The 25,417-nt window shown below is 41.1% G+C and overlaps 1 protein-coding gene across 1 annotated transcript in view; it reads left to right on the top strand.

Moving 5' to 3' along the window:
* The window catches only part of LOC143281989 (death-associated protein kinase 1-like), a 207,700-nt gene that overhangs the window by 3,988 nt on the left and 178,295 nt on the right, over nucleotides 1-25,417 (top strand). Inside the window, exons 4-6 of the mRNA XM_076587372.1 lie at nucleotides 18,157-18,295; nucleotides 21,061-21,184; nucleotides 22,046-22,121. Of these exons, the coding sequence (XP_076443487.1) occupies nucleotides 18,157-18,295; nucleotides 21,061-21,184; nucleotides 22,046-22,121 (339 nt within the window). The remainder of the gene's footprint in view (nucleotides 1-18,156; nucleotides 18,296-21,060; nucleotides 21,185-22,045; nucleotides 22,122-25,417) is intronic.

Genomic DNA, 25,417 nt, shown 5'->3' on the forward strand with positions numbered 1-25,417 from the left:
ATGTTTATACACACAACTTGTGATCACTTTTTCCCCCACTGATCTGCTTATGCTGACATGCATATGAAGTAACGATTGAATGATATACCGGTACATGAACAGTCACTTTTCACTTCTGTACTTCTTCATACTTCACTGCACTGTTGTTGTTGTTGTTTTTTTTTCCTTCTTTTTTTTTCTCAAGGCCTGACTGAGCGTGTTGGGTTACACTGCTGATTAGGCATCTGCTTATATGTGAATTTGTCCGAACGCAGTGACTCCTCCTTCAGTAACTGAACTGAACTGAACTGAACTTCAGTCTTTATTACTCAATCACTAGCTTTCAGTCAGTGAATATTATTAATATTTTAACAACAAAAAAAAAGCTTAAAAAAATAAAATGATTCACAAGAACTGAAGAAGTAGACATTTAACACTAACGGACCACTTGCTCACATGTTCACATGATACTGATCAGAGAGATCAGTTTCTTAACGCTGTTAGTGTTAACAAATTGTGATGATGGGTGGTTCATCATAGCACCTGGTAGTGGTATGATACACTTTGATCAGCTGAGTACACTTTCATGTAGTGATGTAGGAAGTTTGTCATTTTACAGTTTTAAAAAAGCTTGTCTTCTTGGGCTAGCTACTAAGCCTATAGATCTATTCCCATACCCACTAAAACTTAGTACCAGTCAGCTGTACAAACATAAGGCACTCACAGCCTCAAAATCAGTGAGTCAGTAGGTCAAGACTTATTATTGGAATCACTCCAGTTCACTTAATCAGTTAATGCCTGAAGCAGAATGCAAACTGAGGAACACAGCCAACATGTTTTCATTGGGGCCCAGGTGGTAACATTTCAGCACAAGTAGTTTTTGCTTTAAATGTTTTGTGATTCTCAGATACAAAGTCTGCATCTAGTAAAATGTGTCTGTTGTCAGTCCAGTCTGATCTACACTCTTATTATTCTATGTACAGCTACAAGCTGAATTAGGCATTATATGTCTTTACAAAAATGTTGATTTTTTTGTATGGTCAACATAACCATAAACAGTTAAAGTTAAACTAAGTTAAAGTATGCTTGACCAGCCCAGACCATAATATATCCAAATTACTAATCATAATGATTTGATTGAGACACACGCTCACACATGATACACACTACTGCAACCTTAATTTATAAATTTAGAAGAAGAAAAAAATTCTGAGAGACGAAATACATTCACAAAGAGAGAAAGAAAAAGAGACAGAGCTCTTGACCTGAAGCTTTAGCTTTTCCAGATTTAGCGGTCATAAAATACCCCAGTAAACATGCCAGCAAGAAGAGAACATGGCTCTGGGGAGGCCACTGGTGCAGAATGAACTTGTTAGCTATTTTACTCCTCCTTCTTGAGCTCACTCTCTCTCTCTCTCTCTCTCTCTCAGTTTTAAAATTTTAATGTGTCAGTGCAGCTGTTCCCTGTAACTTCATGAAAGCAAGTCAGCATGGAAGATTAAAAAGAAAGGGGGAGGAGTACGTGTCATTGAAAAACTTGTCGGAACCCCTAGCCCTCCCATACAATACATGCAACATGCAGAAGATCAAATATGCATGTTAACTTAAAGATTTTGTAATCCACATTGTTCTCAGTGAACACATTCATAATTATACCTAGCCAGAACTGGCATTAAGGTGATGACTGGGTGTGCACAACAAATGTCCATCACTTTCACAAAAGGAATGTGTGTTCATCTTTGTATCATTGACCTCAACCCCTTTAAGCTGTATCTCACTCTCAGTGTTTGTGTACATGTGTGCTTCCTCTTCCAGCTGATGATCAGAGGGGATGATGTGACAATCAATACACAGTTGTAACTGTTCTTCCTCAAACAGACCACAGCAGTGTGCACAGCTGCTTGGCAACTGAATGAACCACACACAGTGCCCACCAGGGCCTTGAGAGCTAATTTCCTGTTTTGGTAGGGGGCTGTTTCTCTGGGCAGACTGAAATAGAACATCATTCAGTCCTTCCTCCTGGGTTTGGTCCTTGCTGTATCCCAAGACATTGGGACAGCAGGACCTGCCACATATACCAATGTTGTTTGTCAAGCAGGGTGAATAATGCAAACAGCGAAAATTACATTGTGCAGTTCCTTGTGCATTTTTCAGCCGCCTGGATTCAGTTATAGCACAGTGCATTTTCTGGGTTTCTCCTCTCCCCTTTCTGTCTGTGGTTGCCTGTACTTTTCTTCTAAACAACAGGGAAACAAGTAATAGAATATGACATAAATATATATTTTCTCACTGTCTCTCTCTCTGTTTGTCTGTCTCTCACTCTCTGTCTCTATAATACATTGCCCTCAAGAAATTTGAGCATGTTTTATTTGAAGGTATTGGCACACACACATGCATGCATGCACATACACAGCCTCAAATAAGCTCAAACACAAATGTGTGCATGCACGTGCGCACACACACACACACACACACACTACTCAAGAGCATACTGTGTACTTATTTGTACACAAGAAAACTTGCTGACAGTGACACTGACAGTGGTCTATGCATCTTTCCCAGAACAAAAGGAGACACAGTACATGTATTGCAAATCCATGGGTGTCCTTTTCTTTCAGAGTGTAATGTATTTCAAATGCTGTGTTACTCTGCCTTTGCCTAGAACTCTCTCTCTCTCTCTCTCCTTCTCTCTCCCTTCTTGGCTATGTATTATTTCATGAATGTGACATGTTTCTGTCTGTCTGTTATGTCTGTCAGTCCACATGGTTGTCTGTCTTGGTCTTTTTCCTTGTAGATATTAGTTATTGGGTTGTTTTTATTGTTGGTTTTTGTTGTTGTTGTTGTTTGTGTGTGTGTGTGTGTGTCCAGGGAGAGGAAGGTGAGACAATTTTGAGGAAAGGCGAATCAAAGAGCAAAAGAAAAAAGGGGGTGGGAAGAGGGTGAGAGGAGACCAGAGAGAAGTGAGTCATGCCACTGAGATAGATTCACAGACTGCAATATATTACATGTTTTCCATGTATGCTTGTGTCATGAATGTGTACAGGGAGATGGAGAGAACGTGTTAATTAATATTTATCATTTGAGAGCATACAGCCTTTGAAATGAGTCAGCATATCTTCCCCATCCCTGTGTCTTGTGTGCATGAGACTGGAACAGCATGCTGCATTCTACCGCCAGTATGGCTCAACTCTTCTTTTTTTTTTTTTCCTCTCTTTTACACTGTTCACTCCATCTGTGTTCTGTTAACATAGTTTTCTTGCTGCAGCTTCGCATGGCCAGCTATCTGTTCCTTCATATGTGTGTGTGTGTATGTGTGCGTGCACATGTGTGTGTGTATGTTTATGTGCATGCATGAGTCATCCTGTTGGAGCAAAGACTTGTTTTTCTTTGTGTGTGTGGTATATTTTTTCTCTTTTTCTGTTTCTTTTTTTTTCTTTTTTTTTTGATGAGATTTTGTTGTTGTAACTTAAGTTGCCAAAGATTCTGTGCCAGCTGTGACTTAACAAACATGTTTTGGTTTACAGCAAACATGTTTTGGTTTACAGTGAAAGTGGTGGAAGCTGCGGGGAGGAAAGAGAGAGTTTGAAAGAGTTCAGTGTTACCTGTCATTTCAATGAAAACCATAATCTTCCAGTTTCAGTCTAGCATAATACTTGGCATTTTTGTGTGTAATCTTTTATCTCAGTTCAAGCTACCAAGGTGGTCAGTCTGTTGAACTGTTTGATTGTCCTTATGGATCAAGATATTCAAGAAGCTGAATTATCACTATTGCTGTATATCAGCTGCGTTAATTTGAATACTGGGACAGTTAACCTTTAATGAGCTCGTGAATGTATGTCATAAGTGGCAGGTGTGTCAGTGGTTGAGACTGAGGACTACAAATCCCAGAAATGGTACTACTGGTTGTTGACATTGTCTTTGATTTTGAAAAAGGATTGTCTTTGACAGTCATTGTGAAGTATAGTTATGAGTCATTAGTTCAGTAGTTGGCTTAATAAGAAACCATAACTGCAAACTCCACTTTCGTGAGGACATTGTTTGGTGATTTCCGTCTGTAACAGCCAACAAAGAAGGTATAAAAAAAAATAATAAAAAAAATAAATAAAAAAAACAAACAAACAAAAAACAACCAAACAAACAACGACAGTGTTTGGCTTTACAGTTGTCATCCAGATGTCTTCTCTTTCCAGTTTGTTCACTGAGCCTCATTTAAATGTTTTTGTTCAAGTGCCTGATCTGGGCATGCAAGTTTATAGATATATATTTGTTGGTTAACTTTTATTTCTTTGCATCTTGATTAGCAATGTTAGGCACATCTCTTCCTCTTCTCTTTTCCACTTGCATGCATGCATGCACACATGCATGCGCTTTTTTTTTTGTCACAACAGATTTCTGTGTGTGAAATTTGGGCTGCTCCCTATGCAGAAAGGATGTTGCCACTACATAGCATCACCTTTCTTTTTCTCTCTTTGTTTCTACACACACACACACACACACACATACATTTGTTTAATTATCAAAATAAATGAGTTTTTCTACAGAATTTGGCCAGGGACAACTCTCTTGTTGCTGTGGGTTCTTTTACAATTTGTGCTAGGTGCATGCTGCACATAGGAACTCAGTTTATCAAGAGACTAGCTCCCAGACCACCACTTATGATCAAATTGCACGGGGAGTAAAACTTCTGATGCTTGTTGAACCAGGTACATTCGCCTCTTTGTTTGGCCGCCGATCTATCTCTAATTACTGTCAGCCATATCAGTTAGGGAAGGTGTTGACTTTAGTTTTATAACCCTTGTCACTGACGACATATGACTAATGTCAGAAACAAATTTATATGACTAATGTCAGAACCAGATTTATTAGAATTCCACAGCATGAAACAACAAAAGTGTTTTCCGGTTTCTGTGAATTGTCCCACCTCCATTGTCATTATGGAAAGGATAGGTTAATTTGGAAGTTCACTCTTTGGAGACAGTTGTGGAAAAAGAAAGCTTTCACTAGTTTCAGAATGTTTCGTACTGGAACCAGTGGAAGAAGCTAGTCATTGATGGTTGAGTCACTTTTTTTTATATATATATTATCCTATCTAGTGCTTTTAATGAATACATTTTTATTTTTGTCTCAGTCTCTGTCCATCTCTGTCTTTTCTGCATGCCTCTTGTTTGTGTTTGTCTTTCACTTCCCCTCCCTACCCATGTGACCTCATATGCTCAGTGTTCATAAGAACTGTGGTTTTGCATTGGTTTGAAATAATCAATCAGTTGTTTTTATTTGTGTTAAGAATGAGTAATATCATTGTGCAATGTCATTAGTATTATATTTTTGAATGATTGTAGATGATAAGTTAATTAGCAAGTTCAACATTTTCCATTTTGCGTGTGTCCCCCACACGTTACCACAGTCTACTCCCTTGACAACTTGCCTGTGTTGTGAGTGGGGCAACATTTGGAGACGCAAGCAGTGGGCGAGTCTTTCTTGGCTTCTCAGTTGATGTATTGATTACACTGTTGCTCCGACGTTAATAGATTAGGCTTTGATTTTTTTAATCAGCATCACATCCAGTCACATTACTGCACATTCAGCACAATGTGTAGACAGCTTTCAGAGCAGGAAGGTATGTGAAGGTGGAGGTGTCTTTTATATATACATATATATATTTTTTTTTTACCAACTGGTTTCCCCATGGGATGAGGAAAGTTTTACTTTTAGATTACAGGAAAGTAAACTGTACTTTTGTGTTTGGTGGAACACCTGAGAAAGTGGTAATAATCAATAATGCTTGCTGTACTGTAAAGTACATGAGCAGGTTTACAGCACACATACACGGGGCCACAGTTGCATGCCATACATTAATCATTTAACACAAGCACATGTTCAAATGCATATGTATGCACACATAGATATAGTGGGAATGGGATGAGGGAAAGCAGTACTTTCATCATTCACTTATGAAGGTCCCTTGCTAAATAACCTAATTCTGATGGGAGGCTAACCAAATTATTTATTAAAAAAAAAAAAAAAAAAAATGTTCATGACAGGCTACACAAGTGGAACACACATAATATATGAATCTTCTACGAGTCCTGTAGCTTGGTTGTTTTTTTGTTGTTTTTTTTGCTGTGCACTTCCTGATATTTTGAGTCTGTCTTATTTTGTATGGTTCTCTTTCTGGTTACATCCAAAGTTTGTTCATTCTTATGTCTAATTCAGCAATTGTAATGATTGCTTACAAGTCCATACTTATCTTCCAGTCTCTTTCCTCATCCTCACAATATTCAAGGCTAACTTATTTTGCATCATATGACACTCCCTATGAAAATAAAAATCCCTATTTTAAGCATTGCCTTAGGCTCTGTGGATATATATTTAGATAGTAAAGAAATGTTCACAACAGGATTCATCTGTCATTATCATTATTTTGACTATACTGGTGTTTTTCATAGATGTATCAAATCATTTGAGAACATTTGCTAATTTTGTTTCCTTATAATCTAGCATTTGTTATTTAATTTTTTACTGAAAAACCAGTTTGAGATATTGAATGAATCAGTCGTTTACAGTCAAAATCAGTTACTAGAGCACAGTCTGGAAGAACAGGGCCTTGGCTGATGGGTTAAAGCAGATTTACAAGTTTCTAAACTTCTGAGGACTATTCATTTTTTGTGCTGTTTAGAACCATACCAAAATATGATTTGAAACGAGAAAGGTCCCACATTATAAAATATATGTTTCAGTAGTTACAATAGCATGATTATACGCAGTTACCACAACCTAATAAAATATATGATGTTGTTCAGGCATTAGAGGTAATCTTCCAGACCTAATTATGGATTTACTGTTCAAGGCCATCACATCTTGCTGTGACCTAATCACAGATTTTATTAATCTCCTGACATGCAGCTGATAGACTTTAAACACAACAAATTCAGTTAGATTCCAGGTAATCAGTGTTAGGAATTTAGCTGATACAGATCTAGTGCAGCACAGTATTTGTGTGAATGGTCACAGGTAGTGTGATAAACAAACACACTGTTTAGAACAGTAGTCACCTTAATGTAGTCAGTGGATGTAGTGACCTAATTTCAAGACTAAATCTACCCATTTGAAGAAAGTGCTGGTAGATCTATGTGCCTCAAAATGTTCAGATAGCATCACAGTACATGGTGCACACATATTTCCATTCAGTTGTCTTTGGCTACAAATTTTATATTTGTCTTCAAAACATTTTAAGTTAAAGGGTTTGCCGGTCACGGTTATCTGGTTTTACTGTGACCAAATTACATGTTTAGTGCTAAATCTATTAAGCAAAGTGTCTGAAACCAATAATATACATAATACAACAACACACTGATTAATTGAAAAGCAAAAGTGATGCTCAAAGGAAAAACATTTAGATCAGCAGTTACAGTGATACGGCCAGTGCGTGAAGGGTAACCTACATTCATAGCTATTTGTAGCCAAACGAGGAAAGTGTCAAGAAGCCTTTTTGCCTGTATATGTTCAGTTAGAGTCACAGTTCATGTGTGCAACAGGTCATGATGCTTTCACTTCACAACCCAACCGTTGGGATTCGTTGAGGATTGCTGCGAGTCGCTTAGCAGATGGTGTTTTCGAAGACGCCATATGTGTTCACTTCACGTTGCATCGATTTTATGAACACATAGACTAGGTCCTTAGATGAATTTTCGTGAATCACACACACCACAGAATGAAACAACATCAATTAAAACACTCAACAGAAAGCCAGAACATACAAAAAAATTTTTCTCGAACTTTGAGTCGGAAACTTGGCTAATTTGGAAGAATCGATGGGACCCAGCTGAAGTTGCAACTTACGGAGGGTAGCCAGTAAAACCGTTGAAAACCGACTACATTCATACGTTATCTTCAGAAGGTCTAGGGGAGACGATTTATGCCTGTTCACTGCTTGTTTCCATTTTTGACTTCGCATACAGGAGTTTCCCCGTCTTCGTTGCATTCAGCATGCAACTGAAACCGGGAAAAAGAGTGCAGTATTTTTCTACATGGTTTTGAGAGGCATGCACATGAAAACATTGAAAATACAACAGTTCCAGAGTGTTTTTAGCAAAGATACTTACCGACAGCAAAGAAGATGCGATATCTACAAAAATCCCGATCTTCATAATTTTGACCCTGACTATTTGTTTTTGTGTACAGCTAAGAATCGCTGGATGCGACTTTAGCCGGGTTTTCGCGTGCTGCGTCACATATATATTAGATCTATATATATTGTATTTTATTTTATAAAATTTATTTCATTTTATTAAATTTATTTTATTTTACAAAACTTACCAGACTGAATGGATTTGTCCGAACGCAGTGACGCCTCCTTGAGCTACTGAAACTGAAACTAAAACAGACTGAATGCACAGGTCTATCAACAATTTAAAAAAAAAAAAAAAAAAAAAAATTCAAACGTTATGAAAAGAAGGCCCTTCAAAGATAGAAAGCACAACCCCAAAAGATGGAACAGGGCTGGGCAAATATTGGGCCTGTGATATGACTGTTTGGGACACAAAGAATATTGCAGTAAGATGATTACTGATTGAGGACTTCGCAGGAAATATCAGTTGCAATATTGATATGATTATATTCAGGTGAGGGAGACACTGCTGTGGTATGATTGTTCAGGTAAGAGTGTGATTTATTCGACAAACAGAGCACCCCCCTAAGGACTTGCGTTCTCGGGGAGGGAACAAAAAAAGATAGATCTAACCTTTCAGAACCACACACGCTTTTGATAAGAGAGTGGACTGAGCAGAAGCATAAAGAGTGGATTTATTGAATGACGTGATGACCTCACGAACGTGGGGCGAGTTTGTTCCGTAAAACCACTCACAAGATTGATCCTGTGTTCGGATAGATCTGTCTCTCGGACCACACCACCGTTCTTTCTTACCCCTTCCTGGGTGGGGGTGCCCATGCATTGATTGTTCAGAACTAAGTTTGGGGTCGGGGTGGGAAATTCTGTTCAGTTCAGTTACTCAAGGAGGCGTCACTGCGTTGGGACAAATCCATATACGCTACACCACTGCAAACCCAACGCGCTTAGTCAGGCTTTGAGGGAAAAAAAGAGGAAGAAAAAAAAGAGCATAAACAGACTGTAAATGGATACATCATTGAGGGTGGAGAGAGAGAGAGAGAGAGTGTGTGTGTGTGTGTGTGTGTTGGAAATGGAGGGGGCGATGGGGGCGCCAGTCATTGATCTCATCCCCTTTGCTCACTTCAAACAAACGGTGTGGGGAACAAAATGGCGCTGCGCGTGTTAGTGTTCCCATCGGAGTCCTGTCGATCAGTCGAAGCGTGACCGCAGTCGGTGATTCTGAATGGGCCTGGCGCATGACAGAGCATTCTGTTGCCTTCTTTTGAAGACGTTTCTGGTTCTGCCCGTCTTTTGTTACCATGTAACGGTTTACAGTTGTTTTGCCAACACCAGGATTGTTACTCTCTGTATGCTACATCACATTCCTTTACCTCCCGGCCTTCCACCTACTTGGAACCGTTTGTTTGGATGGTATGTTCAGTATAGCAATGGAACAGCAACACATAATTCAGTTCTTGTTGATATTGTTGTTATTATGGTATTAGTTATTGTTTTTCTTGCAGTGTTTGCCTTGTGCTAAACATTTAAAATGGCTACAATCCCATGCGGCACATAAATATAAAACTACATTGTCAGACTCTGGGTTGTCAGACTCTGGGTGGAAGTGGAAGAATACGTGCATGTATTACTATTTCTCGCGTCAGTCACGGTTTTCATTCTAATCGGTCATTGCACTTAACAGCTTTGGGGGTAAGGCATATCCACACACTCAGTCTCTCTCTCTCTCACACACACACACGCGCGCGCGCGCACTGCCCCCCCCCCTTCCCCCCCCCACACACACACACACAAACACACACACACATACGCACACTCGTCGCCAGATTGAAAGTACGTACACTGCTCATGTTTCAGCATATTTGTGGCTTGAACTCAGCTGTCTCGTCTCTCTCAAACCTGCCCGTTCTGCCGCTGCTTTTACCCCATTCCTCCCCGTTGCTCCTGTTAGGATCCGTCTTAGTGTTTCAAGTCAAACAAACCTCAAACTGTTGCCCTTGAAAACTGCCTGTCGGAGAATACCAAGAGAGAGGGGTGGAATGAGAGAGAGAGAGAGAGAGAGAGGGTGGGTGGGTGATTGGGGGGATGGAGTAGGGGATTTTCCAGACCCGGTTGTCAACATACATCCCCCCCCCCCCTTTTCCCCGTTTATTTCTTCCTCCGAATTCAAACTCTTACCTTTCTTCAGGTTGTTTGCAGCTGACGATTTGTGTTTCCACACTTTACTCTTCTACCATATCACTCTTTATATATATGTGTGTGTAGTGCATGCGTCTCTCTGTCTCTGTCTCTCTCTGTCTTCAGGGCATTAAATATATAAATGCATAGTTTACGAATACTGTAAACAGAACCATTCTTCATCAAGTGAACATACGATTGACCTTCAGAGTTCAGATGTTTTTGCCGCAGGTTATTGTAAAGGACACAATTGCTTATAAAATGGTTTTCATCTTCGATTACATTACAACGTTTACATGCGTAATTAATAATTCACAGGAATTCTGTGACAGCAGTGATGAAAGTTAGAATTAATTTACTATGCACGAGAAGCACTTTTGTTCTACAGTTTAAGTTAGTACGTATTTTACATTTTGTTGTGGCTGAGTGATCACCATATTGTGTACTTTTGACCTCTTTCTAGGGGCCGGAGGCCTGGAGATTAAAGTTTTGTTCTTGTTCTTGTCTCTCTCTGTCTCTCTGTCTCTGTCTCTGTCTCTCTCTCTCTCTCTCTCTCTCTCTCTCTCTCTCTCTCGCTCACACACACACACACACACACACACACACACACACACACACACACACACACACACACACACACTGAAGAATGATCGTGATTATAATGGCACAAATAATGAGTGAACATGTGTGTACGTACACACTTTAGAAATGCATTTAATCCAAATTATGATTGTATTATGTATTTTGTTGGTTTATTTATTTATTTGTTTATTGATATATCAAACTAGTAAGCAATACGGACTCGAAACGTATAACTAACAGTTAATGATATTATATTATATTATAGACACTGATATACTACTCGCCAAGCACACACACGCTTGCTCGAATGCATGCAGAAACATGCACTGCACGCACAGACACAGACACACACACACACACACACACACACACACACACACACACACACACACACACCTTCTCTCACACCCTACCACCCCTTTCCCCCGAACTCTTCCCCTTCACCCACCCCTCTTTCTCACTTACACATTCCAGCATCCCATAAGTCACCACACTGTACAAGAAGTTGTTGGAAAGTGCACCTCCAGAAGAGAGCAGAAGCCCCCAAAACAGTGTTTAGTTTTGAAGACTCTCACAGTCTCCCGGGGGGATTGGGGGGCGTGGGGGTGGGGGGACCAGCCCGTACAAAACCCGGCCGTAAAAACTGAAAATAGGGCTGCCAGAACAGCTCCGAACACAGTCGGGTGTGATAACACGCCGTGCCGATAGCGGTGGCGGCTGCCCGCTTTGCAGCTGATGATAGATGGACTTGACAAAAAGCCACGCCATGCCGCCCATAATCTGTTTTGACATAGCTGCGGGGCTCTTTGTTGCTCTCGCTCTACAGGTCAATGGTTGTTGCTCTCCTTGGTGAAGTTTTTCTTCTGTTTTGAGTTTCACTTTTGGGGATGCCCCTCCCCCTTTCTCATTTGTGTGTGGGTGCGTGTGTGCGTGCATGTTTTCATCACAGCATCTCCACCCAATCTCTTTCTGATTCCTGTTTTATTAATTTTTTTTGTAAATGGCCATCGGAAAGCAATGGTTTAGGAAGCTTCTGTTGATTTTTTTTTTTTTTTAAAGCTACATGTTATCTTCTTGTAAGTTGTTATACTTAAATTGATGTGAAAGTGACAACTTGTGATATTTGATTACATGTAATTCTTTATATATATACATGAATTACAGTGAATAAATGAGTTGCTCAAAGTTTTCTGGCTAATGTTCATGCACGCATACATATTTTATTGTGATAAACATTACTTAATATTTTAGGGAAAAAAGTACTTTTCTGATTTTTTAGTTTCATCTTTTAATGTAAGCATCATACATTTTGTTTCACAATGGCACAGAGTTCAAGACAAGTTTCAGCTGTTTATTCACAGCTGCTTAACTTAAGTACTTTAGAGAGATACAGTGCTGATGTATGAGAACATGATAATTGATATCTTTTTGGAACTGTTGACTTGACACTTACCAAATCCATCAAGATAATTGTATCTGCTCAGATTACCTCAGGAGACTTTGGATAGTTCTGGAACATAGCTTATGTTCAAAGCAGACGATGTAAATGATGTCTCAAGTAGCTATTTTCAGACTGTTCATATGAGTAATTGGTTGTAAAACACTGGAAGTTTTGTGTAGATAGTTGGACTTGGTTTTTTGTTTGCTCCAGTTTTGAACTGGAGTGGTTAGAGCATTTGTCTTGCTGTGTATTTGAAAGGTCTGTAGTTTGAACCTCAGCGTTATCTGGTGGGTTAAGAGTTTGTGTAGAGTTTTTCAGTCTGCAAGTTATCATTTTAAGTGCAGACTTCATGCATATAATTATACAAATGCATGCAGAAGATTTAAATGCACATTTAATAATCCATGTCACTTTTGTCAAACTCTGACTGAGCTACTCAGTGTTTTCTGGTTTGGAAACAGGTACACACCCAGTGTGCACTCACCCCTTAGAATTGAGTGTGGCTGCCTACATTGCAGGATGCAGTGTCATATACACTTCTTAACCACATGCACATGAATAAACATTGTACTATAGTAACTGCCTGCTCGGGTGGGTGTGAGCTGGTGTACATGTGCAGGGGTGCTTTTTCAATTTCATGCAAAGATTTATGTCTGTGTTTTCCTTATCTCTTCCTTCTTTCCTTAATTTTATTGTTCAGTCATTCATTGATTTCTGTCAGAAAATCTTTAACTTCCACTTTCTTAACCCATAGGAAGAACAGCAGTAGTTCACTGACAGTTGGATGAGGCGAAAATGAATAAAACCACTTTGATCGGACCAGTTCACAACCAGCTAGTGAAAAAGGAGTGCGTGGGCAAGAATAGTGCTGACAGGACCAGAACACAAAATTTACAAGCAAGAATTGTGCTGACAGAGCCAGTCACAAAGCGGCAGCAATCGCTTACATGGCTGATGTTGAAACTGCCTATTGATTGGATTTCCTTCTGCCAGGTCTAGGAGTGGCCCACAGAGGAATAGTGTACAGGCATACACTGGGCACCTTGAATAGCAGATCAGCATGGGTGTAAGGAGAAGAGAAGGGAGGGAGAATGGGTGGGGGGGGGTGTTAGGGGAAGGGGAGTAAGAGAGGAGGGAAGAAGGGAGTGTGTGTGTGTGGGGGGGGGGGGGGGGGGGTTCAACTGGCACAGATCACCAAACATTTTTTTGATGTTTGCTCATCAATTCCTGGCCTTTTTCCAAAAGACAATTTGTTTAGTGATGATTGTATTATGATGTTGCCGATTTCTAGTTTAGAATGTTATCTCTGCCTCTGTCTCTTTCTCAGTCACACACACACACACACACACACACACACACACACACACACACACACACACACACACACACACACACACACACACACACACACACACACTTAGACATAATCATATACACATGCATGCACAAAGGGAGTTCAAGCAGAAGAGTGCAACTGGCAAAAACAGACCTTTGAGAGTTTCCACACTTAAAAAAAAAAAGAAAAAAAAAAGTTAATACTTCACAGGACTGGTTTTCAGACAGCTGTGAAAAGACGGCAGAGAAGAAGAGTGCAGCTGGCAAAAACAGATCTATGAGAGTTTACACACTTTAAAAAAAAAGGGGGGGGTAATAAATTTCACTGAGGCTGTTGTCAGACAGCTGTGAGAGGACTGCTAAGAGGAAGCCAACCATGCACAGAAGCAGGAAGCAATGTTAGGGTTGCATGATTCACTATATGGACAGAGAAGAAAAGAGTGCGGAGTAAGTAATTCTCATGAGTCATATTATACTTTGATTCTGCCTTTTGGAAATTTCTGCTTTTTGGATGAAAAGGCCTCATATTGATTTGACGTTTGTTGTGCTTGCATGCATGAACTGAATGTGTATGCACACATACATGTTTGCATGCAGGCACATACTAATGTCCTGATCTCAATGATGGACACACACACACACACATTTATACACACACACACACACACACACACACACACACACACACACCAAAAAACCAACCCCCCCCCACCCCCCACCCCCAAGACCCTTCCCCCCAAAAAACAACCAAACAAAAAACACACTGCTTTGACACATTTTATATATTTGCACATCCTTCTTTTTCATGTTATTTCACCCCATACCCCTTTCTTGTTGCTCTCCCTGTTAGATGCACACAAGAAATACAATTACCGGTCTGAAACCAAGATAAACATAACATTTTACTGATTTGCTAGTATGCATGTGCCATTTATGCATGCAGGTGCATACATCTATACGTGCATACATAGAAACCACGTTTTTTTTTCAAATTTATACATAATTTTTAGTCAGATGCAATGGTACAAGAGCCTCTTTAACATGCATGTGTATACACACCATGCACACACACACTTGCACATGTGCACACAACAGTGTAGACAAGCATTCATGTATACATGATACACACAATTTTGTGAGCAAGCACAAAAAAAGAAGAAAAGAGGGGGAGGTGTGTGTGTGTGTGTGTGTAAAGTACACATACATTTGCATTGATACTCATGTAGTTACATGCGTGTATGCATGTTTATGTGTGCTTCTCGCATGCTTGAGAAAAAGGGCTGTCTGATTTACTCCATTTCAATGTTAGTGGATATGTATTAACAGTATTTTGACCAAGGGTTGACACAAATGCAAGGAAAGAGAAAGTCGAATGAAGCTGTGGAACAGGGTAATCAAATTCAAGTTATGCAGTACCATGTTCTGTATGTTCACAGACACAATAGTCACAGAGTTTTTATGTGAGATTTTACGACTGTTGCATCGCCCTGGGTCATGAAATAAATGTTTTCTTCTGGTTGAGTATGTAGACTGAGACATTATGCTCTGGGAAAAGAAAAGGTTAGTTTTTACAGGGTGTAGTTGGACTAAATTCCACTCCTCTACAGCTACACTCCACCATTATCTCACAGCACTGCAGACCACTACATTTCACTCCACTCCATATATAACTCACAACACTGCACACCACTGCATTCCACTCCACTCCACACATAACTCAAACACTGCAGACCACTACATTTCACTCCACTCCACACATAACTCACAACACTGCACACCACTGCATTCCACTCCACTCCACACATAACTCACAACACTGCACACCACTGCATTTCACTCCACTCCACATATAACTCACAACACTGTACACCACTACATTTCACTCCACTCCACATATAACTCACAACACTGCACACCACTGCATTCCACTCCACTCCACACTTAACTCACAACACTGCACGCCACTGCATTCCAGTTTCCACTCCACTCCACACATAACTCACAACACTGCACACCACTGCATTCCACTCCACTCCACACTTAACTCACAACACTGCACGCCACTGCATTCCAGTTTCCACTCCACTCCACACATAACTCACAACACTGTACACCACTGCATTCCACTCCACTCCACACATAACTCACAACACTGCACACCACTGCATTCCACTCCACTCCACACATAACTCACAACACTGCACACCACTACATTCCACTCCACTCCACACAACTCACAACACTGCACACCACTGCATTCCACTCCACTCTACTCCACACATAACTCAGAACACTGCACACCACTGCATTCCACTCCACTCCACACATAACTCACAACACTGCACACCCCTACATTCCACTCCACTCCACATATGACTCACAACACTGCAGACCGCTACATTTCACTCCACTCCACATATAACTCACAACACTGCACACCACTGCATTCCACTCCACTCCACACATAACTCACAACACTGCACACCCCTACATTCCACTCCACTCCACATATGACTCACACCACTGCACACCACTGCATTCAACTCCACTCCACACATAACTCACAACACTGCACACCACTACATTTCACTCCACTCCACATATAACTCACAACACTGCACACCCCTACATTCCACTCCACTCCACATATGACTCACACCACTGCACACCACTGCATTCCACTCAACTCCAGACATAACTCACAACGCTGCACACCACTGCATTCCACTCCACTCCACATATGACTCACAACACTGCACACTACATTCCACTCCACTCCACATATGACTCACAACATTGCACACCACTGCATTCCACTCCACTCTACTCCACACATAACTCAGAACACTGCACACCACTGCATTCCACCCCACCCCAACTTTATCTCACACCACCGCACACCACACCACTCCACCTTTATATCTCACAACACTGCATACCACTATATTCCACTCCACCAATATCTCACAACACTGCACACCAATACATTCCACTCCACTCCACACAACTCCAGGGTCCACCTCTGTCTCACAACACTGCACTACATTCCTCTTCAGTCCAACTTTATCTATCACCCCTGCATACCACTACATTCCACTCCACTCTGCTCTGCTGCACAACATCAACAGCACAGTAGTTCACTCCACATCCACAGCATTTCACTCAAACCAAGCACAGCACAACCCAGTCTAACCCATTGTGACCTCGTCCTACTACCCTCCCCCTCCATTCCAACTCTGAACAAATGTGTGAACTTTTGAGGTAGACAGTGTGGCATCAGTAATTGTGGAGGACTTCAGTCAGCAGTCCTAAACCCTTTGAGCTTTACACAGCTTGAGGGAATGGATGTGGCCAGATTAGGCCCGCCAAGCTGACACTTTTGCCATTCAGTCCAGTGTCTTGTGCCTTCAAGGCAAGGCATTGATGTGAAATGTGTATGTGTGTGTGTGTTTGCGCGTGCGCATGTGTGTGTGTGTGTGTGTGTGTGTGTGACTGTCAGAGTGGGAAGAATGTGCCCTTTGTTGACAAAGGAATTCACTGACTTTAGTTTGTCTGGACTGTAAATGCGGATTTCTGATCATGGCATCTCCAGTAAAACTAAAAGTTCAACATGAACACACACATGCATACAGGCATGGACAGGCAGAAACACAGACATATATAAAACATACATGTACGTGCACACATTTTATGTGCATGCGTGCACGCACACACACTAAATCACTCACAAACGTGCCACTGCACATCTGTGTGCACATGCTGGTCTCCAACAAGAAAACCACAGAAACAAGGAGAAAGAGAAAATGTGCACACCACTGTTAGAATCACTGTTATCAGCCACCCTCATGATAGATGTCCCATAATTCCCAAAGAGATAGAGAAAAAGAGACAGGTGCTTCAGTTCAGTTGGATTCAAAAGACTATGTTGTCTGCTTCAAATACAGTTAAAACAGAAAAGTTGCTCATCAACAGATAAGTAAATTGAATAATAAATAACAACTATTAAAAGAATTGCTGGCACTCCTTTCCTTAATTACTGTGTACATATTGATCGTCATGTAAAAGGAAAACATGTAAGAAACATATTAAACTAAGACATGACATGAACAGTTCAAAAGTTTATAATTATTTGAAGATAAAATTGTAACCCATATGTTAAGCATGCAATAAAAAAACCTAAAATTAAAAAAAAAACACACTCATACATTTTAAAGTAAACACAGGCACCCACCCCTACATGAATAGGTATGTGTACACAAACACACGTACTGACAGACACATGCACAGACACACACACACACACACATGTATATACACACACACTCTCTCTCACTCTCTCTCTCTCTCCACCTTCAGCACTTGCACACAAGCACCCAATCACGCACAAACACACACACACACACACACACACACACACACACACACACACACACACCGCTTACTTGTGCTACAGTATTGTAATGTGACACTGTACCACTTTTCCTAAATCCCCTATTTTCACTGCTGCCTGTTTCAGAGTGGCGGGGGGAGAACTGTTTGAGTACATCTCGGAGAAGGAGGCGCTGAGCGAAGAGGAGGCCTCTGCCTTCATCAAACAGATTCTGGATGGCGTGAAGCATCTGCATGAAAACAGTGTCGTCCACCTGGACCTCAAGGTAACCCTCCATCTTTGATAGGAAGAGTGTCATCCATCTGGACCTCAAGGTAACCCTCCATGTTTGATAGGAAATGTGTCATTCTTCTGGACCTCAAGGTAACCCTCCATATTTAATAGGAAATGTGTCATCCTTCTGGACCTCAAGGTAACCCTCCATGTTTGATAGGAAATGTGTCATTCTTCTGGACCTCAAGGTAACCATCCATCTGTGATAGGAAATGTGTCATCCATCTGGACCTCAAGGTAATCCTCCATCTTTGATAGGAAATGTGTCGTCCATCTGGACCTCAAGGTAACCTCCATCTTTGATAGGAAATGTGTCGTCCATCTGGACCTCAAGGTAACCCTCCATCTTTGATAGGAAGTGTGTCATCCATCTGGACCTCAAGGTAACCCTCCATCTTTGATAGGAAATGTGTCATCCATCTGGACCTCAAGGTAACCCTCCATCTGTGATAGGAAATGTATCATCCATCTGGACCTCAAGGTAACCCTCCATCTTTGATAGGAAATGTGTCATCCATCTTAAGGTAACCCTCCATCTGTGATAGGAAATGTGTCATCCATCTGAAGGTAACCCTGCATCTGTGATAAGAAATGTGTCGTCCATCTGGACCTCACGGTAACCCTCCATCTGTGATAGGAAATGTGTCATCCATCTGGGCCTCAAGGTAACCCTCTATCTTTGATAGGAAATGTGTCATCCATCTGAAGGTAACCCTCCATCTGTGATAGGAAATGTGTCATCCATCTGAAGGTAACCCTGCATCTGTGATAGGAAATGTGTCGTCCATCTGGAGGTAACCCTCCATCTGTGATAGGAAATGTGTCATCCATCTGGGCCTCAAGGTAACCCTCTATCTGTGATAGGAAATGTGTCATCCATCTGAAGGTAACCCTCCATCTGTGATAGGAAATGTGTCACCCATCTGAAGGTAACCCTCCATCTGTGATAGGAAATGTGTCACCCATCTGAAGGTAACCCTCCATCTGTGATAGGAAATGTGTCACCCATCTGAAGGTAACCCTCCATCTGTGATAGGAAATGTGTCATCCATCTGGACCTCAAGGTAACCCTCCATCTTTGATAGAAAGTGTGTCATCCATCTGGACCTTTAGGTAACCCACTATCTTTGATAGAAAGTGTGTCATCCATCTGAACCTTAAGGTAACCCAGCATCTTTGATACGCAGCACTTTGGCACAGTCAGTTAGGCACTGGACTTCTTATTCAGTTTTCACCTGTGATCAGGCCTTAGGGCCCCACTTAATAATCTGGTAGAGTTCAAGAACCTATTGGTTGACTCCATTAAGCTCAAATTGTTGAGGGCTCTGGTTTTGCTCTGTGGAAGGTGGTGTGGTTCGAGGCCTGTGGTCCTGGCCCCATTAAATCTGTATCATAATTATATGTCACAGGCAGTGACTCTACACTTGTGTGATCGTGGAATGTGAATCTGCCCATCTCATCCTCTGTTTTTGTCACATTGCCACAGCGAGAAATGGTTGTGTGTGTGTGTGTGTGTGTGTGTGTGTGTGTTTGCCTCTCTTTCACAGTGTGAAATGTCTTTGAATGATTGGCTTCTGCGTAAGTCTCAGTAAATATGTTTGCATGTGCAAGAAACTGAAAGTGTTGGTGAAGGTGTTATTTTACCTGGACATAGAGAGCAGCTAGTGTTAATTCATTTATCATTTTCCTCTTGTTTGTTTGCGTCTGGAAAAAAAAAAGAAGCAAGAGCCAGTACACTTAATGTTTTGGATGATTCAGAATGTTATTTTTGTTTTCACTGTGACCATTGATCTCTTACATGTATAATAGGGTCTTTCATGTGTGTAACTTGATCTTCTGAATGTACAGTATGCACACAAAGAGAGGGCTCAGGCAGGTGTCTGTATATAACATTACATGTTGACCTGGAAGTTGGTGGGTATGGGGCCGGGTGTTCAGTTGAGAGAGGGGGGAATCTCCGGCCTTCACACACCAGCATTATTTAAGGATTCAAACCCCAAACCTTCAGAATGGAAATCAGACTTACTTGGTATCCAGTTGGTTAGCCCACCCATTCATTGCAGATGATTTGCTGGGAACTGCAAGTCCACTGGTTAGAAGTGCAAAATATTATGTCTGTATGATATCCTATTAGAAATATGTAGATTTTTATACATCACAAAGAAGAACTCCCCACCACTCCCAGCCCACCTTCTTTGTTGTCCTTGATCATTGAGTGATTGACAGTATTATGTATATGGAGTGATGGCGTAGAGGTAATGCGTCCGCTTAGGAAGCGAGAGAATCACGGTTCAGCCACCGATATTTTCTCTCCCTCCACTAGACCTTGAGTGGTGGTCTGGACGCCAGTCATTTGGATGAGACGATAAACCAAGGTCCCGCGTGCAGTATGCACTTAGTGCACATAAAAGAACCCAGTGCACGTAAAAGAACCCACAGCAACGAAAGGGTTGTTCCTGGCAAAAATCTGTAGAAAAATTCACTTCGATAGGTAAAACAAATTAAAACTGCACACAGGAAAAAAAAAAAAGGGTGGCGCTGTAGTGTAGCGACGTGCTCTCCCTGGGGAGAGCAGCTCGAATTTCACACAGAGAAATCTGTTGTGATTAAAAGAAATACAGATACAAAAATACAAAATACAAATATGATCTGCTAAATATCACAACAGATCCAGAACACTGATGAAACACCCAGCCCCTTCAGTCACTCCAGTATACTATACTACATGTTTTTGTGTGTTACTGTGTTGTGAAACAGCCGGAGAATATCATGTTGTTGGACCGGAACTCCACCAAAATCAAGCTGATTGACTTTGGTCTGGCCCGCAAAATTGGTGAGAAGGAAGACGTCCGAGCCATGATGGGGACTGCTGAATTCATTGGTAACTGTCATGGGAGGCGTTTATTTAAGGGATATGTGTTGCTCTGGAGTGTGTGTGTGTGTGTGAGAGAGAGAGAGAGAGAGAGATCTGTGTATGTGTGAGACATCTGAGTGTGGGTGTGACATCATTGTGTGGGTGTGAGAAGTTTGTGTGTGTGTGTGTCTGTGTGTGTGTGTGTGTGTGTGCGTGCAGGTAAACGTGTAAAGAAAGAGTGCAGAAAAAACAACCACTGAGAAAGATGCACAATCGCAGGCCCACACATTGCAAATTTTCAAGCTTTTTCATGCACAGATTTACTGATAAAGATTTATGTACATAATCTCTTTCTTGCCACCCTTCCCCTTTGCTCCCTTGTCTCTCACAGTTACTTACTAAAAAACAGTATACTCTTTATTTCTTTGTCAAGTGTCATGCAACCACTTGTTTTTGTAATCTACATTTGCACATGATTTACTCTTATGCTTAAGCATTCAAACATGCACACACAAGTGCACACATTAAGCACAGTCAATGATTGAATATCAGAAGGGTAATTCTCAATGGGCTTTATCTACATTTTTGAGTCTCCATGTCTGCTTAAGAATGGGCAGTTTGTTCTGATCTGTTGAATCAATATTTCACAGTTCAAGCTGTGTGTGTGCGTGTGTGCGCGTGTGTGCGTGCATGTGTGTGTGTGTGCATGCATATGTGTGTGTGCATGTGAGTGTGCTCTTGTGTGTGTTAATGTAAGTTTTTCCCCATCTCTGAATGGCTGAGACAGGTTGTATTACTAATGTGTAGCCTGTCTCAGAGATAAGAGACATGATAATGTTTTTGTTTTCATGTTTTAAAGTGCTCTTGTCATGTTTTTCTTCTTCTCAGCCCCTGAAGTGGTGAGCTATGAACCACTGTCCTTGGCGACAGACATGTGGAGTATAGGAGTCATCACATACATTCTGTAAGTATGCCTTGACATTTTTTTTTTTGGGGGGGGGTATTGGGGGGGGGGTTAGGGGAGGGATGGGGTATTGGGGCAGGCAGGGGGGTTGAGAAAGTGTAAAGAGAAGGAGTGGAGGGGTGGGGTGGAGGTGGGGGGTTGAGAGGAAGAACTTTAGACAGACAGTGAGAGAGAGAGAGAAGGGGGTCAGATAGGTGGGAGAACTTTATACACTCAGCGAGAGAGAGGGGGGGGGACAGAGTCACAGAAAGAAAAATATGATAACTGGCAGGCAGAAGTAAGAGAAGGAGGGAGAAAGCTGTGGATTGAGAGTGGGATGAAGAGAGCAAGAGTCAGAGGGGTTGGAGAGAAAGAAAGAGAGAGAGATCTAGACAGAGACAGACAGATCAAGCTGCCTTTGGACTGATAGACATCTGGAGAGAGAGACAGACAGACAGACAGACAAACAGAAAGACAGAGCTGTCTTTAGACTGATAGACATCAGGACAGAGAGAGGGAAAGAGAGAGTGGGAGATAGAGAGATATGTTTTAACTCTGATAGACACAGTGAAATAAAGAAATAGAGAGAGAGATTGAGAGAGAGAGAGAGAGAGATGAAGAAATCAGGAAGAGCTCTAGACAGACAGTTGAAGAGATGGAGAGATAGAGCAGAAAGAAAGGGACAGATATAGGGAGCAAGTTGTGTTGGGAGGGGGGAGTAAAAGAGGGCTTATAAAAAAAAAAAAGTGTCTGCTAAAGAAACAATGTATTGTATCTTTCTTCTTTTTTTCTCTCCTAAACTGTGGCAAACACTGAAACAGTCCTGTCTGTGTGTGAAAGAGAGAAAGAGCTCTGTTGTGGTGGTTCCCAGTTTTATACTATGGTATTCATACTTGTGCTGGTGCAACTGCTTGGTTCAGGTCATCAGAACTGTTGGCTTGTAGGCCGAATTTTGTACTGCTTAGTGCATCTCAGCTTTTAGTGTGTGTGTACACACACACACACACACACACACACACACACACACACACATGTATTGTCAAGAGCCATGTATATCTGTATGTCTCTGGCTGTCTCTTCTTGTTGCACTTTGTGTCTGTTCCTGTCTTTTTATACAGTTTATTGTTCTTTGTTTTCTTGGCTGCTGTTTGTTTCTCTGTTGTTCTATGTCTCTCTCATGCTCATTTTCTCTGTTTTTTGTTGTTGTTTGTTTGTTTTTGTCTGTTTCTCTGTTCTTTACTTCTGTTCTTCCCTGTCTCTCTGTGTCTGTGTCTGTGTCTCTCACTTTCTCTCTCTGTCTGTCTCCCACTGTCGCTTCCATTTACAGAGAACGGGACATATACAGATAAACACGCTATTTACAAATCAGTGAGGAAAAAAAAAAGAAAAGAAAAAAGATCCTTGTATAAGTGAAGAAAAGGGAAAAATAAAAGTGGAAACGGACAGTTCTTAGTTTAAAGCCAGCTCAGTCAGGGAAGAAAACAAAGTAGGGGAGGAAAGAATGACAGGAACTTATTCACTCTTGCAGAACATCCCCAATCACACACACCCTCAGCATCATATCAGTTTATCACACTGTGAAGGTATCATCCCACTTGTCCATAGCTGTAACTGCATAATATGAAAATTGGCATCAGTGCCAACACTGAGCAGTCCTGTGGGGATGTTTCCACACACACACACACTGACTTGCCCCAGAACCAAGTTTAAAGGTGGAACTGGAAGGGAGTATGAGGTAGGGGGAAACATGGAGGGGATGAAGCAAGAGGGGGAGGAGGGGGTGTGTGTGCTGAAAGGCCCTGCAGGCTGGAAGTGGGCTGCTTATCAATGTGAAAACATGAGAAGCATTTTTCGGGCAAGGGGATGGCCATGGCATCTGGGTTCACACAGGTGTCGGCTTATTTTGGATGGCCTCTTCAACCAGTAAACAGGATATGATCTTTAAACCTGTTTCTGCTAGCCAATTAGCGCCAGTTTCTATTTCTTGAATCAGTTAAAAGTTAAGGACATTTTGGAGGAGAGAAACCCCAGTGGGAAGGAAATGTTATATATATATATATATATATATATACACACACACACACACACACACTCACACACACACACACACACACACACACACACACGTGTGTGTGTGTGTGTATGTATATATATATATATATATATATATATATATATATATATATATATACATACATATATATGTGTGTATATATATATATATATATACAGCGGAAGATTGTGTTGAGGGGAGTGTGAAGGGTAAAAATAGTGTATCTGAAATTACCACTTTGAAGGTAAGAGGGAGATAGCCACTTGGATGTGTAAGGACTTCAGAGAGAGAGAGAGTGAGTGAGAAAAAGGGATGGGGCTGGTAGAAATGTGAAGGCAATGAGAGAGAGAGAGAGAAGAGATGCAGACTCATACTAGTCATAGTATGTGTTCTTTTGTGTATGCACACAGGATCTGACACATGGAGGAGTGAAAGGGACAGTGAGATTAGAAACGGGAGGCAGAAAGACATTTTTGTTATCCCCAACTCTTGCACATTAGCGTGTGCGTGCATGCGCATGCATGCATGTGTGTGTATTCACACATGCATGCATGTGTATGTACACTACAGAATGTGTCTGTGTGCATTAATGTATGTGTCCACATGACGCATATATATATATATATATATATATATATATATATATATATATATACTGAGAATGTATGTGTATGTCTAGAGCTGCATATATATATATATTATATATATATTATATATATATATATATATATATATATATATATTATATATATACGTTCATTTTGTATGCATATATATGTATGCTTGCTATGCCTGTGTGTGAGTGCTTGTGCGCATGTGAGTGTGTGTGTGTGTGTGTGTGCACACAGAGATCTTTCAGTCTTTCGAATTAAGGAGATAGCACACTGACAAATTTCTCCTCACTGAATCATTTGTAATGTCGGCTAGTTTTTCCCCCACCCACAGTGGTCATGTTCAGTGGCAGTTGGAGTCACAGATGTAACTCCAGTTCAGAGATAGGTCAGTTACGGGCGTACCTCAGCTCTCCACTCTTTCATCTTATCACAGCCTGGACATCGATGGATGAGATTCTACCTGTGAAGACGTCACACTCATCACTTCACGCCTGTCTGTCAATTTGTCATGTTTTGGCAAGGTTCCCATTGAAAATGTAGAGATCTTAAGAGTCTCCTGGGTGAAGTTTATGTTACCCATCATTGATTTTGTTATGAGTGCTTGCAGTGTACTTCTGTCCTCATTTATCAGTTGATGGTTTTATCCACAC

The sequence above is a fragment of the Babylonia areolata genome, chromosome 5, assembly GCF_041734735.1.
Source record: "Babylonia areolata isolate BAREFJ2019XMU chromosome 5, ASM4173473v1, whole genome shotgun sequence".
Classification (NCBI taxonomy): Eukaryota; Metazoa; Mollusca; class Gastropoda; order Neogastropoda; family Buccinidae; genus Babylonia; species Babylonia areolata.